Below are 19,244 nucleotides of genomic sequence, written 5' to 3'. Positions count from 1 at the left end.
GCTGTTCTTGTTTCATGTTCCATGCTCATGTTCAATTAGTATATTATTACTTTCATGCTCATGCCTTAGACACATACTTTCAATGTAAAACAATAAACAATTCAACACATCAATTCATCAATCAATATTTGCGTAATTTAAATCCAAAACCACAGACTGCAGTCAAACATTTAAATCATAATTCATATCACACTTCACATTCATAAATCAATTCACAATAATGTTATTGGCATAATTTTCAACATATTCGAAACTATTTAAATCATCTAAAACATATATTTTTAATATAACGTCGGTTTGGTAAGAAAAACACATATTATTTACATTTCAATAAACTACATAAAAATAGTATTTTGCTTAGTGAGTAAAATACTCACCTTAATTGCGTGGATTTAAACACTAGGTCTCCTAGACACCACCTTGCAATGTATCACTGTGAAATAAAACATTGCACTATTTTGCACTTTAAATAATTAACACCATAATTAGCATTTGAATTGCTCAAGGTTAAACTATTGGAAAACCCATAATATTTTTAAGGGTTCTAAACGTCTACCCACAAATCCTAGACACTAACTAAAACTCAAACAATACTAACCCAAAGTATTTACTAAGTGTTACATATTAAAATCACTATCTAACTATTTACTCATAATATTAATTACTAACCCACAATTAATTTCATTAACCCATAAATTATTTTCACTAATACTTTTATATTAACATTAACCCTAAAATTATATTAACTAATCTTTTTACAATAATTACTAACTTATCAACTTAAATCATTTACACATTTAAATAACATTAACCCATAACAAAATCTCAAAGTTAATTTCGCAAATACTATTTAAACTAGATACCCATAATTATTTATCTTTACTAACATTAGAACATAACCCATAAATATTTACTTTTTACCAAAGTCATAACTAATTTGGAATTAATCATCACTATAACTACAATTAATCCACAAATTAACAATCTAGGTTTTAAAACACTGAAAACCCCAAATTAATTTAACCCATCAAATTAGGGTTTCTAATCTTGAATCCAAATCACCAAAACACTACTACAATCATAATATTATTAACCCAATAGCATTTACTAAGGGTTAATCACATGAAAACACTACTAAAATTAAATACCCAAAAGTTAGGATTTGAGGAAAACTTACCAAAATTTCATCAGACCAAAACTCATAATTTGGATAGCTTTAAGCAAGTTTCAAGTAACTCATTACCTAAAAAAAAACACTAGATTAAACTCACATTTCAAAATTTTAACTCGAAATTACAAAATCGTAAATTTAGTATTTTACCTTAAAACGATCGGTGAAAACGTAGATCCTTACGCGTATATTATATTTCCAAAGTCAGATTTGAGTTTGGAGACAAGAGAGAGGCATGCCTCTCTTTTTTCTTTTTCTTTCTTTTTTTATTTTTATTTTTTTATTTTATTTTTTATGAGGGGCGCCTTATCTTTGTTTTCTTTTCTTTTGTGAAGGGCCAGGCAGCCCTTCACTTTGTCATACATGTGGGGCGCAAGTCGCCCCACATCTGTAGTTTCTTTATTTATTTTTATTCTTTTGACTTTTCTTATTTCTTTTCTGATTTTTCTTTTTCTTTTTCTTTTTTCTTTTTCTTTTTTCTTTTTCTATTATTTCTATTTTTTTTTTCTTTCTTTTCTATTTTCTTTTCTTTTAGACTTTAAAAATATTCATTTTCATTTTTAATGACAGTAAATTAATTTTAATCAATTATTTACTCAAATTTCATATTTTAATTACTACGAAATGTCTCGGACATTACAATTTGAATCTCACTTCAAACGTTCATGACAAGGATTTCATTGATCATTCGATTCCAACTTATGTTCGGTCCAACAGAAAAATCCTTTAAACGGTCCAAGGCCTCACACTATACCAAATGGGAACCAACCCTAAGATCCTTAAGTCATAATTAGAACATACTTAACTCTAATTAATGTTCGGGTATTACATAAAGTGACTTGATTTTTTTTCTTTACTCTAAAAAATTTGGAAAATTCTAAGAATAAAATACTTTAGTTTGAGGAAAAAGGAGGACACTACCCAAAGAACTTCTTTTTCCATTCCCTATTTCTTTCCTGGCAAACTCTCTTAGCATTTCTGGTGAGCTTTTCTTTAAAAGTTTGAGAAAACTCGAAAATGGCCATTTAACAAGCTCTCAACTCTATCTCAAATTTAACTTTTGTCAAACAAGCTCTCCAAATATCAAGAGCAAAAAAGTGAGAGCTATTTAATTTTTTAAGGTTATATATTCATTTCCCTTCTCTCTCTCATCTACCAAGAACAAAGAAATAATTAAAAAAATAATATTTAACTAAAATAGAGCAAGATGTAGAGAGTTTGATGATTGGTTCCTTTTAAAAGTGGCTTTCCAAATTAGAAAATGTAGGTTTTTCTCCTCAATTTTAACTTTTTTTGAAAAGCTCACTAGGAATGCTCTAAAAGCATTTACACTTGGCTAACCAAATGTTATTTTGTCTACCTGGAATACAAATTTGGATGAAAAATGACATACATTCAGCTAGCTACTTTAACAAAAAATTTGGTGAGATACTAGAGTGCTCAATAAATTTGGTGAGTATTTTACACTTACCAAGTGTTAAAAGAACATTTTTTTTATTCTATCTAGAGGGCCTACTTATCGATGGTACAATAAAAATTCCCATGAATGACTATCAGTTCAAGGAAATTAGGACATTATTGGAGGGCCTACTTATAGACGGGCATATAATTGAATTTTTCATGAATGATTATTAGGCCACATCGTTTAAGGAAATCTGTGACTATTGGAGGGCCTACTTACCGATGAGCTTTTGATAAATCATCCACCGAAGTTGCCAAAAGGCCCAACGGCCCATTACTGAATGGGCCTAAAAAGGCCGACGGTCCAAAACTAAAGGAACTGGAATGTTCAATGGCATGCGGTCCAGACAACCAATAAGGATTCGAGTGCACTCTTGTCAAGGTACAATTCCCAACACCCAATTCCCCCACTCCACCAGCTTAGTAAACGGTCTGATCACGCCCTGCACTCTCATAACAAACTTGAGGAAGGAATCATCACGTCAATAACAGATTACTGACGAGATGTGACGACCCATTATTTTTTTTTTATACAAACATAAAAAAGTCGTCACAGTGGCAAGACTATTTGTCGCTCAGCCAACATATGGCACATGCCCCATAACATGTACCTGATAATCAAAGTTATATCCAATAGCAGAAAACATAATGACACCATCATAATTTCAGCAGAATAGCACATCTAAAATTTAACCTGTTAATTATACAAAAGAGTCATACAGATTTCTATCTGTTTAAGGCTTAACATCATTACATCATATAACAAAAGAATGACTTGTACAAAAGAATAGGTGACACCAAGTCACAAGCCATATACAAAATATACCAAAAGAGATGACAGCATAGTCCATCCCATTACAACTATCGCTGCGGCCCTCAGTCGTAATATCCCAAATAATACGCCATTGGATCGTCATCTCTAACTCTGGAGTACTTGCAGCCAGATGAGCAGCATCTATACGGTTGTGGGGGTTTACCACATCCGTATAAGTGGAATTATGAGCCTATTGTCTTAGCATAAATAAATACACTAAGACCTCAGAGGTATATTATTCACTGAGTTTTCGCAAAGAACCAACTTTTTTTTTTTAGTCATGCGTACACTATAACAACCACCAATTTTATAAACTTTTGTTTGAAAACCCCCATAGCTGATATAGCAAACACCGACTAATAGAAAACATTCAAAGCATACTACGCAGCTGAGCTTATACGTAAAAGTTCCATTGTTGGAAATAACTACATATATCCTCACCTACTATATTACTTTTGATTTAATGAGACTTAGAAAACAATGGCATTTAAATAATGCAACCATCCGATAGAAATATACATAAGTTATTTTCCATTGAGACTCTTATGCATACTAATACGTTTAGTAAAACTACTCATAGTATAAAAAACATCACTCATAAAAACAATACTATACATGCTCATGCTTATTGTTTATACCTTGGGAATCTAACTCAAGTATAGTGCTTCAAAGGAATCTAACCCAAGTAAGCACCTCATGGGAATCTAACCCATGGTCGAGGACCTCAAGGGAATCTAATCCAAGTAAGTACCTCGTGAATACTTCAATGGAATCTAAACCAAGTAAGTAATAGTACCTCAAGGGAATCTAACCTAAGTAAGCACTTCATGAGAATCTAACCTATGGTCGAGGACCTCAAGGGAATCTAACCTAAGTAAGTACCTCGTGAATACCTCAAGGGAATCTAACCCAAGTAGGCACCTCATGGGAATTTAACCCATGTATAATTTCCCGTGGGCTATGAACCTCACTTCGATGCACGTTTAGCATATGCTTATGCCTCATGCCTTAAATCAATACATTTCATTTCATGAATCATGCTTATAACACATGTTTTCTTTATAAAATATAAACAGTTCAACATATCATTTATTAAACAACTTGCATAACTTAAATCTCCAACCGTAGCAGGCAATAAAACACTTCAAATCATATCTCAAAACACCAAATATATTTCTTACTCATATCTCAAAACATCTTGAATCACATAAAACATTATTGTCATATTTCAGCATAATTAAAATTACTCAAATCATCCAAAACATATATTTCAACATACAGTCGATTCGGCTTTATAAAATACGTATATTTTGCAATTCTATAATATACGAAAATATTAGTTTCTCAGTGAGTAGAATACTCACCTTGGATTGCTCGTACTTTTGATTCCAACAATCCTAGGTTTGACCCGCAAAGTGCCGCTATAATTACAACACAATGCACCATTTAGCTATTTAATCAACAACTATAACAATTAGCACTTTGAATTGCTCAAAGGCTACAACACGAATTTCCCGCTAATTAACTAAACCTATACATGGAAATATTCTTAAATTTGTAATTAAAATTTTTCAATTTATACAAATTATTATTTTTATGACCTAATCCTAGGAATGCTTATTTTTCATGAAACCCATAGATGATTTGAAATTATTTAACACTTTCAATGCATTTAATCCATTAATTCACAATCTATGTTTTAAACATTTCAAAACCCCCAAATTAATTTAACCAGTCAAATTAGGACTTCTCAAACTTAACCCATAATTATAAAATACTACCCTAATTACAATATCATTAACCCATAGTATTTACTAAGGGTTAATCCCCTAAAATACAACTAAAATCAAATAACTAAAAGTTAGGGTTTGAGGAAAACTCACCACAAGATCACCAAACCAAAACTCAAGGTTTGGGTAGCCTCAAGCAAGTACCAACAAGCTCAAATACCTAAAAAACATAGAGGATTAAATTTATTTATAGGATTTTACCCAAAAATCACAAAACCGTGAGTTTAGTGTTTTACCTCAAAGCGAACGGTAGAAATGTAAATTCAAGTGCAAAGATCACGTTATTGAAGACGGATTAAAAATTGGACCGTTGCATCTTTGTGGATCGTGATTTTTCTACAAAAGAAAACTCCTCCCTTTTTACCCCTTTTCTCACGGGTCTAATAGAAAAGGAAACACTACCTCCTTTTCCTTTTTTTTTTTGGTTCTCTTCTTTTTCTTTTAAAAGGGCCATGTGGTGCCTCACGTTGTCTTTTTTTTTTTTTTTTTTTTTTTAAATCTTTTTCTTCTTTTTCTTTTAGAAGGGCCACATGGCCCTTCTTGTTTAGCGGTGGGGCGCAGGTCTTGCGCCTTGCTCCTCACCACTTCTTTTATATATATATATATATATATATATTATTTAATTATTATTATTATTATTTTTTATATTTTCGTTTATATATATATATATATATATATATATTATATTTAATTACTTATTTTCTTTTATATTTTTTTTGTTTTATTTTCTATTTTCTTATTTAAGTTCTTTAATTTTTTTTTTTTTGTAATTTCTTTTCTTTGGACAAAAAAATATTCTCTTGCATTTTAAAGACACTAATTTAACTTAAATTAATTATTTACCATAATTTTGTGTTTTAGTTATTACAAAATGTCTTAAATATTACACAAGAATTCCTAAAACCTTGAGAAGCAAGACGGGGTGACGACCTATAAATGGATATAAGAGGGCATTTTCTCAGGTGAACCCTCCGATCTCAATTTTCTCTCGCAGATCCTCTTCCCCATGAGCTGCGTGTAATCACTATACTAACACTATCATTCTCTCTCATCTTGATAAAAAAATCATTGAAAAAATATATCTAAATTGAATAAGTAAAATAAAAAGTGTAATGTAATTACTTTGAAAACATGGGCATATAATTTTTTTTTTTTTTTAAAAAAAAAATAACAAAAATGAAGACGACATTTGTTAATTGAGCGAATGTGATTCAGGATTCTCTAATTAAAAGAGTCTGTTCGAGAGGATGGGGACATTCCACCTCTTTTTTTTTTTTTTTTTTGCACCATAAATATGACTAGAATTTGGGACTTTGTTATTCTGCTAATTAAACTTGTCGTTTGGTTGTTTCTTAGGTGTTATTGTTGCCTATTTATCAAGCCAACAAGGGGGGTGGTGCCAAACATAGTGGTGTGGAATGTGGATGGATTGAAAATGAAAATGGTGAAGTCCTCGTTTGGATATTATTTTTTAAGGATAATTTTACTTATAATTTTTTATTTTTTATCCTTTTTTTTTTTAAAAAAAAAATTAAACTTTAAAAAGTGTTAATTTATGGTATTCATCTTTCAATTTTTTTTTTTTCAATTTCAACACTCTGTTAGAATTTTCTGTTAAATCATGTCAAAATTCTCAAAACACCCTTTTTTTTTGTGAAAAAAAAAAATCTAGAATTTAGGTATTTGTCAGAATTTAACGAAATTTGTAAAAGTAACACTGCTTGAATTTTTGAAAAATTTTCTAATTTTTTTTTTTAAAAAATAAACACATGGGTAGGTATTTTGAGAATTTTGACGTGATTTAATAGAAAATTCTAACGAAATATTAAAATTGAAAAAAAAAAATTGAAAAATGAATACCTTAAATTAACATTTTTAAAGTTTAAATACATTTTTTTTAAGAGTGATAAAAGGATCGAAGGTTATAAATAAAGTTTCCCTTTTTTTTTTTTTTTTTTATGAACCCTGAAAACTTTAATTTTGGCATGTGCTTCTTTTTTTTTCTTTTCCCGCCTTCAAAGAGTTGGGAAATTCTAAGAACAAAATAGTATACTTTAGTACGAGGATATAAAAAGGACACAGCACAAATGAATATCTTTTACTTTTGATGAGCAGTAATGCTTGTACTATAGATTCCTAGGTTCAGAGCTCTTTCCTTTCTACCTAAGAAACCCCATTCCTCTCTCCTAAATATATACCCATGGCCTGTCCTTGTTCTAAACTCTTATAGTTTCCAAGTGAATTGGGTTTTCTTTTCTTATCATCGATCACTGATATTGGCTGCATATCTTTTACTTTTTTGATAACTATTAATGCTTGTACTATACAGTCATAGCTATAGGTTCAAAAGCTCTTTCCTTTCTACCTAAGAAATCCCATTCCTCTCTCCTAAATATATACCCATGATCCTGTCCCTGTTCTAAACTTTTATAGTTTCCAAGTGAATTGAGTTTTCTTTCATTTTCTTATCATCACTGATATTGGCTGCAGATAAGAAGAAGAAGATTGTGAGAAAAGATATTGGAAGAGTGGAAATGATGGAGGGGGGAAGTTCAAAGACAGAGAGAGCAGCGTTTAATGATATTGTGCTTTCTTGGTCCCTTGAAGACATTGACCCCGATACGAGCCCATACAAGAACCAGGTTTGCTTTAATCCAACATTCACTTCCTTCTTCTGGTTTAGTTTAGAAAAACTTCGCTTATAACTTTTGATTTTTATCACTTTTATAATTAAGTACTCAAATTTTAAAATGTGTTAATTAGAGTATATATCTTTCAATTTTTTATTTTTTATTTTTTTTTTAATTTCAATTCTCCGTTATAATTTTCTGTTAAAACATGTCAAAATTTTTAAAATACTCCTTTTTTTTTTGAAGGGAAAAAAAAATTGCAAGAATTTAAGTGTCGGTAAAAAAATAATAAAATTTACAAAAATACCTATGCCTTAATATTTGAAAACTTTTATAATATTTTTTTTAAAAAAAAAAATTTAAAAAAAAAAACATAGGTAGGTTAGATAGGAAAAGGATTTTTCATTTGTGGAAAAGGATCTAGATGTCAGAATTAGTTGTCTGAATTGCTTGATATTTGGGTAGGAAAAATGACTCTCGCATAACAGTTGTGCAAGGTCTTAGAATCATGGGGTGGGTGTCATGTAGTGGGTTCCATCATATAGGTCCCACGTGGGATCCATCACATATCTTTAGAGTGGTGTACAATAATTACATAACTGTTGTGCACCAATCATTCTTAAGAAAAAAAAGTTAAATGTAATAAAGGATTTCTTGTAGGGGATCATATCTGCTGTACTTCTTTCTACGGCTGAGATTCATATTTTTCTATATGAGTTTAATTATGGTTAACTAGTGTGCGGTAGAAAATGCCACGGCCTGCCCTTTAAGATCTCCTTTCTTGTCCTTTGCCGAACAGGTATGACCAAAATGCCCTCGACCCAACTCTTTCCCAATCTCGAACTTTTGCCAAATGAGTTTAATTATGGTAGAAAATGACACGGCCTGCCCTTTAAGACTCTCCTTTCTTGCCCTTTGCCGCGGAATAGGTAAGGACCATATGAGTTTAACTATGGACCACACGTCCTCTTCTTTGAGCTCCGACGAGTTCTCCACTCCGTTCGAACGCTGGCCGTGGTTCCCCAGGAACCTTTCGCTCTAACTCGTCGTCAATTTCCGACCCTTCGCCATAATTGCATTTAGTTAGAGCCCCGGCCACCGAATCGGGTTCTACCGACAAAACCCAGTAAAAAAAACTACGAATTTTTGCCCAATCAAACTACGCTACCAACTATGACTCCATTCTAGAGGCTCAAGCAAAAGCTGGGTTTGGAGGAGTGGACGTGTATATATAGCACTTGGGTTACACCACCACAAAACTTCATTTCATGTGAATTTGGGGTTCATTTAGTCTCTGCATTTCGTCAATGCTCTCCAATCAGATTTTTTGGGGAGAATAGAAGACGCCATTCTTAGAGAACCTACGAATAGGTTTTGGATTGTTCCAAAATGTCTGGACAGAACTTTTAACAAATACCTGTCCGAATTACACATGTCCAAATAGGTTTTTGGCTGCTACTCGAACACTCATCTATAGAGAAAGCTCCCAAGATTTTGAATTATACTAAATGGTTAATGAAAACATCTATTTGATTTCCCCATCATCAAAAAGAGATCTATTTGTTTTAACTTACCAGCAATGGTTGAAAGCAATGTATGTAAATGCTATTTGGTTACTCCTTTTTTTTTTTTTTTTTTTTCCTTTAATATTCTTTCACTATCTATTATGTTTCTTTTCACAGATTTCTGGCGAAGCTGGCTTTGGGAGAAGTTTATTTGAGAGATTGAGCTCATTGGGTCACTCAAAACATCTTCTCAAAATACAGTACCGAATGCATCCATCCATAAGTTTCTTCCCAAATTTGAAATTTTATCACAATCAGATCTTAGATTCTCCAAATGTTGAAAGAAAAAGCCACGAAAAGCACTATCTTTCCTGGCCAATGTTTGGTCCCTATTCTTTTATAAATATAGTAGGTGGAAGAGAAGAGAAGGATGATGTTGGGCGTAGTACAAGGAACATGGTTGAGGTTGCTGTTGTTATGAAAATACTGCTGAAATTATACAAAGGTTACTCAATTGAAGTATCATATTCCCTCTTTTGTCTGAATTTAAACGGTTAAACCTTTAATTAACTTCTTTTTTTTCCCTCTTTTGTCATTTGCTCTAAATACAGCTTGGGGTGGTTCGGAACAGAAACTCAGCATTGGTGTTATATCTCCTTACGCTGCCCAAGTAGTTGCAATTCAAGAGAGACTTGGGCGGAAGTATGATAACCTTGATGGGTTTGCAGTGAAGGTTAAATCAGTTGATGGGTTCCAGGGTGGGGAAGAGGACATAATAATAATATCAACAGTAAGATGTTATAGTTATGGATCAATTGGGTTCGTATCAAATCCTCAGAGAACTAATGCTGCTCTTACAAGGGCTAGGTAATACTTATGCTAAACTCTTTTGATAAGTTTGCTTTTGCTTCCCTTTTAACAAGTATGGTGAATAATAATTGGCCCTATAATACCTTTAGGCACTGTCTATGGATTTTGGGAAATGAAAGAACCCTGTGTAATGGTGAATCTGATTGGGAAGCCTTAGTCCGTGATGCTAAGAATCGCCAATGTTTCTTTAATGCCGATGAAGATCATGATTTGAACAAAGCAATATTGGATGTGAAGAAAGAGTTTGAACAATTTGACAATTTGTGCAATGGGGATAGCATACTTTTCAGAAGTGCTAGGTGGAAGGTACTTGTTGTTCAATAGTTATTCTTTTCATGCAACATATTTATATTTGTAACTTCTATAAGTGGCAATTTTAATAGGGGGGTGGTTGCTGCACTTTAAGAGCACAACATGTGCACTCCCCCCACTCACATGAGGGTGGGGTCCACACATTTCCCATTTTAATATTCTTGTTTAATTTTTTTTTTTTTTGTAGTCTTTTTATTATAACTTTTGTACTCAATTTCAACAGGTTCTTTTCAGTGATAACTTTCTGAAGGCATTTCAAAAACTGAAGTCTGTACAGACAAAGAAATTAGTCATATACCTTCTAGTTAAACTTTCTAGCGGATGGAGACCCAAGAGGAAGCATGTAGATCCCATTTGTGGAGGTTCTTCACAGATTTTACAGCAATTTAAGGTTAAAGGTCTTTATGTTGTTTGTGCAAATGATATAGCAAAAGATTGGAGCGACGTGGTGACAGAATTTAGGTACTATCAAGTTTTGAAGATCTGGGATATATTACCTGTGTGTGATATTCCAAAATTAATCAAACGTCTTGAGAGTTTGTTTGGAAAACATACAGATGACTTTATTAATCACTGCAAAGAGAGATGTCTGGAGGGGTATGTATGTTCTTTTTCATTCTAGTATCTTTGTATGCTAAATTTTAAAACTTAAATGATGCCTTATTTGGATCTTTTAAAATTGCGAGCATCTCTTCTTTAGATTTGACATTCTAATTGGCTTAAACTTTTTTAACATTGTTTTTTGTGTAGGAATTTGGAAGTTCCAAAGAGTTGGTCATGTTCTTCTGATATTGTCAGGATGAAGAATCTTGATAGCAGTGAAAATGAGATCGATTTAAGTGGTTCTACTTTTGATGGTAGAAGTTATGTTGAGAATGTACAGGTTAGTGAGAGTCTGATGCTGATGAAATTCTACTACTTATCATCAGGTGTAGTTGGCCACTTGCTTTCTAATCATGATGGTGTTGAATTGGATCTTCCATTTGAAGTAACTGAACAAGAGTTGGACATAATCCGTTTTCGTAGAAGTACCTTTATACTTGGTCGGTCAGGTACTGGGAAAACAACTGTTTTGACTATGAAGTTATTTCAAAAAGAAAAACAGCACCATATGGCAAAAGACTTATTATATGGTGTCAAGAGCGATATACCTGTGCATAGTCAGGAAAAGGAAGCCGATGAGACTATTGCAGAAAAAGAGGGTACCATATTGCGCCAGCTTTTCGTGACAGTCAGTCATAAATTGTGTTATGCTGTCAAACAACACGTTTCTCATTTGAAAAGGTGTGTAGATTAGAGCTTAGGGTAGCACATGAGATATTTGGAGTGTAGATTATTCTTTTCCTCTCATTTATTTACATGGGAATGTTTCTGCATATGTTTAGCTTTCAAATCTGTGATATAGGGATAATAGCTTAGGGTAGCACATATGCATGAAGTAAAATGTCTTTCTTCTGTTGGTAAGAATCTAGCTAGCAAATCCATCTCTACCGAATATTTAGGTTTTGGCTTTTAGCTCCTCATGTGCATTGGCTTTTAATATCCACTTTTTTTTTTTGCTTAAAACTTGTTTAATATCTAATGATAAGCCTTTTTTTTTTTTTTTTTACATGCAGCTTTGCCTGTGGTGGTAATTTTTCAAAAGGAAGCAGTTCAATTGATTTTGATGGTTTTGATGATGTAGCCCAATTCAAGGATGTCCCAGATACTTTTGTTGATGTTCCACCCGAGGCATACCCTCTTGTCATTACATTTCATGATTTTCTGATAATGCTTGATGGAAGTGTGGGTAATTCATACTTTGAAAGATTCCATGAAGTAAGGAAACATTCTCTTGGTAAGGTTCGTGGTGGATCAGTTGCCTTACAGACATTTATAAGGAAGAAAGAAGTTAACTATGAAAGGTTTAGTTCATCATACTGGCCCCATTTCAATGACCAGTGTACAAAGAATCTTGACTCTTCAAGAGTTTTTACAGAGATTATTTCTCATATAAAAGGTGGCCCACAAGCTCTAGAGCTAGGTGATGGTAAACTCAGTGGTAAAGACTATGTTTCATTATCAGAGGGCCGAGTGTCCAGTTTAAATAAATGGGAGAGAGAGATAATATATGAAGTCTTTCAAAAGTATGAAAAAATGAAGGTTAAAAATGGTGACTTTGATATGGCCGATCTTGTAATTGATCTTCATTGTCGATTGAGTGTTGAAAGATACAAGGGTGATGAAATTGATTTTGTATATGTGGATGAGGTGCAGGATCTCACATTGAGCCAAATTGCACTATTCAAATATATCTGTAAAAATGTAGAAGAAGGTTTTGTTTTCTCTGGTGACACAGCACAAACAATTGCGAAGGGAATCGATTTTAGATTCCAGGATATAAGATCTCTGTTCTACAAGAAGTTTCTACTGGAATCTAAAAGCTGTGGACATGATAAAAGAAAAAAGAAAGGGATAATCTCAGATATTTTCCATTTGAGCCAAAATTTCCGTACTCATGATGGGGTTCTTAAACTTTCACAGAGTATTATTGAACTTCTTTATCGTTTCTTTCCTCAATCTGTTGATGTTTTGCAGCCTGAGACTAGTCTTATAAATGGTGAAGCTCCAATCTTGCTTGGGTCAGGGAACAATCAAAACACGATCAGTACTATTTTTGGAAATAGTGGAAAATCTGGAAGGAGTTTTGTTGGCTTTGGTGCAGAGCAAGTAATATTGGTAAGAGATGATCATGTTCGGAAGGAAATTACCAATTATGTTGGGAAGCAAGCTCTTGTTCTAACTATTGTGGAGTGCAAGGGCCTTGAGTTTCAGGTGGTTATAATGCATAATTATTTATTCAATTTACTGGTTTATATGGAGATAATTATCATTCATGAGGAGTTTTCTTTTGCCTATTTGTTTGCTAATTTTTTTATGAATACAGTTATCATCCTGAAAGGTCCTTTTTAAAATGTTTAGATTCATCCCCATTTTAGGTGGGAAAGCATAATTCAAATGCTGACTTTGTTATGTTTGCCTGATTCTAGTACACATATGGCAATTTTCTTGCAAAAGTACAAAGTTTCAAGCTTCATGTCTAAACAGATTTTTGTTCTCTGTTGCTGTAACAGAAAATGAAAAAGTTTATTTCTCAAAATTTATTTAGATGTCAACAATTATCACTTTATTTGGACAAAAATGTATATCTTTTTTCAGTAGTTTATTGTCTTATTTTTCTACCCATTTGTGACTCCTATATTGCTCTTCATGTAGGATGTATTGTTGTACAACTTTTTTGGATCATCACGTCTGAAAAATCAATGGAGGGTGATATATAAATATATGGAGGAACAACATTTACTCAACTCAACTTCTCCTTCTTCCCCAAGTTTCAATGAGGCTAAACACAATGTCTTGTGCTCAGAACTGAAGCAACTTTATGTGGCTGTCACTCGTACGAGGCAGAGGTTGTGGATCTGTGAGAATGTAGAGGAATTCTGCAGACCTATGTTTGACTATTGGAAGAAAAAGTGTCTTGTCCAAGTCAAACAGCTAGATGACTCACTTGCTCAGGAAATGCAAGTTGCCAGCAGCCCAGAGGAGTGGAGGTTGCGGGGAATCCATGTAAATACTATTTATTATGCCATTGATTTGGACTCTCTATTATTGAAACATATTTTGCTCCAGTTATTGCATGAAACAAATCATGGTGAAGGAATAAGATCGTTCATTTTTATTTGTATCATAGACTTACAATTGTTTCAAAACAATTAGCTGTCTAAAACTATAATGGTGATGTCTAACTCTTATGTCTTTTTTCTTGCAGTTGTATCAAGAGTGTAACTATGAAATGGCAACAACGTGCTTTGAGAAAGCTGGAGATACTTATTGGGAAAGAAGGTCCAAGGCTTCTGCCCTCAGAGCGACTGCTGACCGCATGCCCCATTCAAAACCTAAAGCGGCAAATGAGATCCTTAGGGAAGCTGCAGAAATATTTGAAGCCATAGGCATGGCTGATTCTGCTGCCCAATGTTTCTTTGATTTGGGGAAGTATGAAAGAGCTGGTGCGCATTTGATTCTCTGACATAGGTCAACTATATCATTTTTATGGAACATAAACATCATCCTTAAAATTCTATCTGTCTCTCAATTGAAAGTTAAACCTTCTTATAGTCATCCTTAAAATTACCACTATGCAATTGCCCCTTTGTCTCAAGCACAAAAGTTGAGCTGCGTTGCACAAAATTGAATTTTTCATCCCACCTTCTCTTAAACAGTGTGTACTGTCCTACTTTGTTTTTTTCTTCCACTTTATAATGTGTAGTTCTGCAATCCTGTACTGTTTACTTATTGCAATCTTCTTAGAATCTCTGTTATAGTTTGTATCTGAAAATTTGCGATGTGATGTTAGGAAGTTTTCTAATTGATCTCTGAATTTCTGGGGATAAATTGGTCCCTTGATGAGGGCCTAAAAACCACCATGAACACTATTTTTTATTTATAGCAAACATTTATATGCTCTAGTTTGTAAGTGTCAACATCCGAGTCAGTATTGGTAGATTTTGACTTTGAGAATTTGAACTTGTTTCAGGGAGGCTTTATTTGGAAAAATGTGGCAAGCCTGAGCTAAAAAGAGCTGGGGAATGCTTTTCTCTAGCCGGATGCTATGAACTTGCAGCTAATGTGTATGCTAGGGGCTATTTTTTCTCAGACTGTTTGAAAGTTTGCACCAAAGGAAAATTATTTGACATGGGTTTTCAGTACATTCAGGATTGGAAACAACATGCAACTACAGATTTGGGTGTGGTTAGAATGGGAAAAGAAATAGACAAAATTGAACAAGTGTTTCTAGAGAGTTGTGCTCTTCATCATTATAAGCTTAAGGATAGCAGATCCATGATGAAATTTGTTAAAGCTTTTCAATCCATAGATTTGATGCGCAAGTTCTTGAAGTCTCATGGTTGTCTTGATGAGCTTCTGATGTTGGAAGAAGAATCAGGAAACTTCTTGGAAAACATACCGAGGCAGAGAGGGGAGATTCTACAGGAAGCTGATCTCCTAGGGAAGGCTGGGAATTTCACAGAAGCATCCTTGTTAATTCTTTCCTATGTACTGTCCAACTCACTTTGGGAACCTGGAAGCAAAGGCTGGCCGCTAAAGCAGTTTACACAAAAGCAGGAGCTTTTAGCAAAAGCCAAGACATTTGCAAAGAATAGGTCCAAAAACTTTTTTGATTTTGTTTGTACTGAGGCTGATGTTTTATCAAGTGAGCAGAGTAACTTGTTCACGATGAAAAATTATTTGAATGCAGCCCAGAGACATAAGAGTGTTGGAGGTGAAATCATATGTGCTCGAAAAATTCTGGATGCTCATCTTCATTCAAAGTCCTCAAAGTATGTATGGGAAGATAATTTTGTTTTCGATATGATAGAGCATTCGGAACAAAAGATCATTACAAATCAGATTTCTTTAGAAACACTAGTTTTCTTTTGGAATCTTTGGAAAGATAAGATTGTGAACATTATTAAATACCTCAGATGTGCTGAAACCCAAGATGTTAATGAATATGGAGATTTTTGCTTGAATTACTTTGGAGTGCGGAAGCAGTTTCATAATGATAATGCCATCTATCTTTTGCTCAACTTTGATGCTGATTGGGTGAGACAATTGGATAATAGATTCCTTCGTCGGAACGGGAAGGTGGTTTCTATCAATTTTCACCAGTTTGTTTCAACTGCACAAAGTTATTAGTGTTCAGAATTACTTTCTGTTGGTATGAAGGCTTTGGACAGTGTCAAAGCCCTTTATGATTTGTCATTAAAGAATTCTCTCTCCATGTTCTGCCAAAGCAAATCTCTTACTCATATCTATGAGGTTGCAAAGTCTCTTTTGGAATCCCAATATTTGGACCTCAAGTTCCATGAAAATAAGGCATTGTGGCAATATGTCGAACTTTCCACTAATATCTTTGGCTACATATTTCCTCTGGACTGGCAGAAATCATTGGCAGAGAACATGTTTTCTTTGAGAGGAACTGAGGTTATGAAGAATTTACTAAAACAAGTCATACGTAAAAACATCGGCTCAAAGGGTAGGCTGACTTACAGGAAAATTGGAAGAGTTGTAATGGTAATTCTTGGATTGGGTAAGCTTGACAATGATTTATGTAAGGAGATTTTGGATAGGTTTGGTGGGATTGACAAGAATTTGCCCTGGAAGACCTTCATTCAAACTCTCTTTGTGAATATGGGATCAAAATTTCTACATGCTACCGTACCTGACAATAGATGTGAATCTCCAAGAGTGTTATCCCTTCTGCTGACGCTCAATAAAGCTTTGGTAAATACTTGCAGGGCAAACTGGATTAATGAAGAGGACTATATGTCACCTGGTTGTTTTTTGTATCTTGTTGAGCGCCTACTAATTTTGGCGTCATACTCCCAGGGTTACTTTATCACTTCAAAGTCTTCTTTTGTTGAATGGTTTATCTACCAAGAGGGAGATAGCAGCCCAGATTCCACTTCAGTGGGTGAACTGCAACCATTGCTTGAATTGTTTATCAATGAAGTTGTTGCGCCGCTTATTGACAATAAGGAGGATACAATGAAATGGATCGAAATGTCTGGCATAAATGCGAAAGACTACTATCCACAGCTGGTGTTGAGATTGGTTACCATAATATGTTTGGTTCATCTGAACTGTGGGAAGTTTTCAGATTTACTTTTTGATTTGCTTCAAAGGAGCTATATTGCTGTGCAACTTCCATGGGACTTTCATGATGTCCTTCGGAGAAGATTGAAACATTTCCACAATGTAAATGTGATTGCTGAAGCATTTAAAAAAATTAACAATCCTCTTGTAATTGTGAGTTTGAGAAAAAATTGTTCACAATTTCTATGTCCAGATGTCATTTTTGTGGACATGACGGTAAAACATTGCAGGGAGGACATTTTAAGAGTCTTGTTTCCAAAGACAGTCAAAGCCTTGCCAGCTCAAACTGAAATTATTGAAGTGGAAACAACTCATTCTTGCAGCAAAGCGCTTTCTTCAGGCAGTTATGATCTGGTGGGTTGTAAACTTGCACCTTCAAACTTTGTTTTGAACAACATAAATGGAAGCAAGCTGCTGCCAATGGATTATAGTTACTTTTGGGAAATGTTTGAAGCATTGAAGTCATTGGAGAATTTTGGATATCCAAAGAGCTTTTTGCCCAATGCTCAAGTAATCAAGGTAATGCAAAATTGCTTCACATTATTTTTGACTTGAGCGAAAAGCATATGCACATGAGATCCATTACTGAATTTTCCTCTTTTCCTGTGTAAATATCAGTTGGATGCGGACAAAAGTATTCACCTTGTAAGTACTGTTGTGAACGAAAGCCTTCAGAGCTACTTTCTGCGTGGTGATGAAAACCTATTGCAGAAAGTAGCCTGCATGCTTGATGAACTGAAGCTACTTTCTGCTGCATTGGGTGTGAGGTAAGTATAATGGAGGTTGATATGCCTTGCCTTCTTAGGCTATTTCCCAAGGGTTTTTTTTGTTTTCTCTTATGACAGTATCTTAAAATGTCTTTATTTAATTCCTCAAAAATAGAAAATATCTTGACTTTTTACATACAAAGAATGTACTTGTTACTAATAGAGTCTAGCCTCTGTTCTTCTTTAGATCCCTTGTTTCACTTTGATAGTTTCATATATCATAAATCTGAGTCAATGCAAAAGAAAGGAATGCATTTCCTTACTATTAAGTAAGTGAAATAGAAAACACAAAATCTGGATAAGACTAATAGAGTCTAGCCTCTATTCTTCTTTATTTTGCTGACTTGCTTTTTCTCCTTCTCAGTGAACTAGAGCTTCGGAAGAATATGTCAACAATTGGAGAGCTTTCCAAGAGATTGCTGTCAAGAAGGCCAAAGGTGGAACCTATCTTCAGTCAGCGATTCTTGCAACACGGAACAAACATTCTGGTAGAGACATCAGAAACTAGCGGTACATCTGTTCACCAGTCTGATGTTACAGGCATCCGTAACAAAAAATGTAAGTTTGGTGAGATAATTGAAGGATTTATGGGCTTTCTAATTTTAGGGTACGTAGTTCGAAGAACCCTAACACTTTTAAAAAAAAACTAATAGAGTTAGAATAATCAATTCTCATACTATATTGTATTTTAGAACATAGTAGAAGGAGATTGCCCTATCTTTTTGTGCAGTAAATATGATGTGGTTTAGGCATTCTTTGTTTGAGGCATTGAAAGGAAATTCTAATCCCCCAACTAAGTGAACTTCATGCCTAATCAGCAGCATAAAAGGGTCCCAACTAAGTAAATATGAACTTCATAGAGCATTCTAACTACATTTAGAAAGCTACTAAATATAGGAAAGTTGACTTCATAATTCTAAGACGGCCTAGGTACATCAAGGTTTTGAAAGTCAAATCTCAAATCAAAAGTAAGTACTCTTAAAAATAACTTAATGCAAACAATACAAAAATTAAAAGAAAATCTCTAAATATATATATATTTCCATTTCCTTTGGCTGGATTCAAGAAGTAAAAAATCAATTAATGCTCCGTTGGTTGGGCGTAAAATATTTTCTGTATTTTCCGGTGTTTGGTGCAACTGAAAATGATGGTCAATGAAAATCATTTTCAGTTTGACCGTAAAAGCTTATTTAATTTTTGAAAAGCGAAAATCGTTTTCTGGATTTAAACT

The 19,244-nt window shown here is 33.8% G+C and overlaps 2 protein-coding genes across 2 annotated transcripts; both read left to right on the top strand.

The window, feature by feature from the left end:
* The first annotated feature begins 9,388 nt into the window (after positions 1 to 9,388).
* On the top strand, positions 9,389 to 10,242 carry LOC133879805 (probable helicase MAGATAMA 3). The gene is made up of 3 exons (XM_062318581.1): positions 9,389 to 9,460; positions 9,549 to 9,876; positions 9,983 to 10,242. The coding sequence occupies exons 1-3, from the start codon at positions 9,446 to 9,448 to the stop codon at positions 10,240 to 10,242; spliced, it is 603 nt and encodes a 200-aa protein (XP_062174565.1). The 5' UTR covers positions 9,389 to 9,445.
* A 53-nt stretch (positions 10,243 to 10,295) lies between these two features.
* LOC133879803 (uncharacterized) lies at positions 10,296 to 18,768 on the top strand. The gene is made up of 11 exons (XM_062318579.1): positions 10,296 to 10,547; positions 10,777 to 11,150; positions 11,304 to 11,837; positions 12,170 to 13,367; positions 13,809 to 14,159; positions 14,362 to 14,599; positions 15,127 to 15,928; positions 16,073 to 16,235; positions 16,317 to 17,765; positions 17,865 to 18,013; positions 18,378 to 18,768. The coding sequence occupies exons 1-11, from the start codon at positions 10,296 to 10,298 to the stop codon at positions 18,661 to 18,663; spliced, it is 5,796 nt and encodes a 1,931-aa protein (XP_062174563.1). The 3' UTR covers positions 18,664 to 18,768.
* The last annotated feature ends 476 nt before the right edge of the window (positions 18,769 to 19,244 follow it).

Source organism: Alnus glutinosa, chromosome 10 (assembly GCF_958979055.1).
Source record: "Alnus glutinosa chromosome 10, dhAlnGlut1.1, whole genome shotgun sequence".
Lineage (NCBI taxonomy): Eukaryota > Viridiplantae > Streptophyta > Magnoliopsida > Fagales > Betulaceae > Alnus > Alnus glutinosa.
The sequence above is the reverse complement of the archived record's forward strand: the minus strand, read 5'-3'. Positions and strand labels throughout refer to the sequence as shown.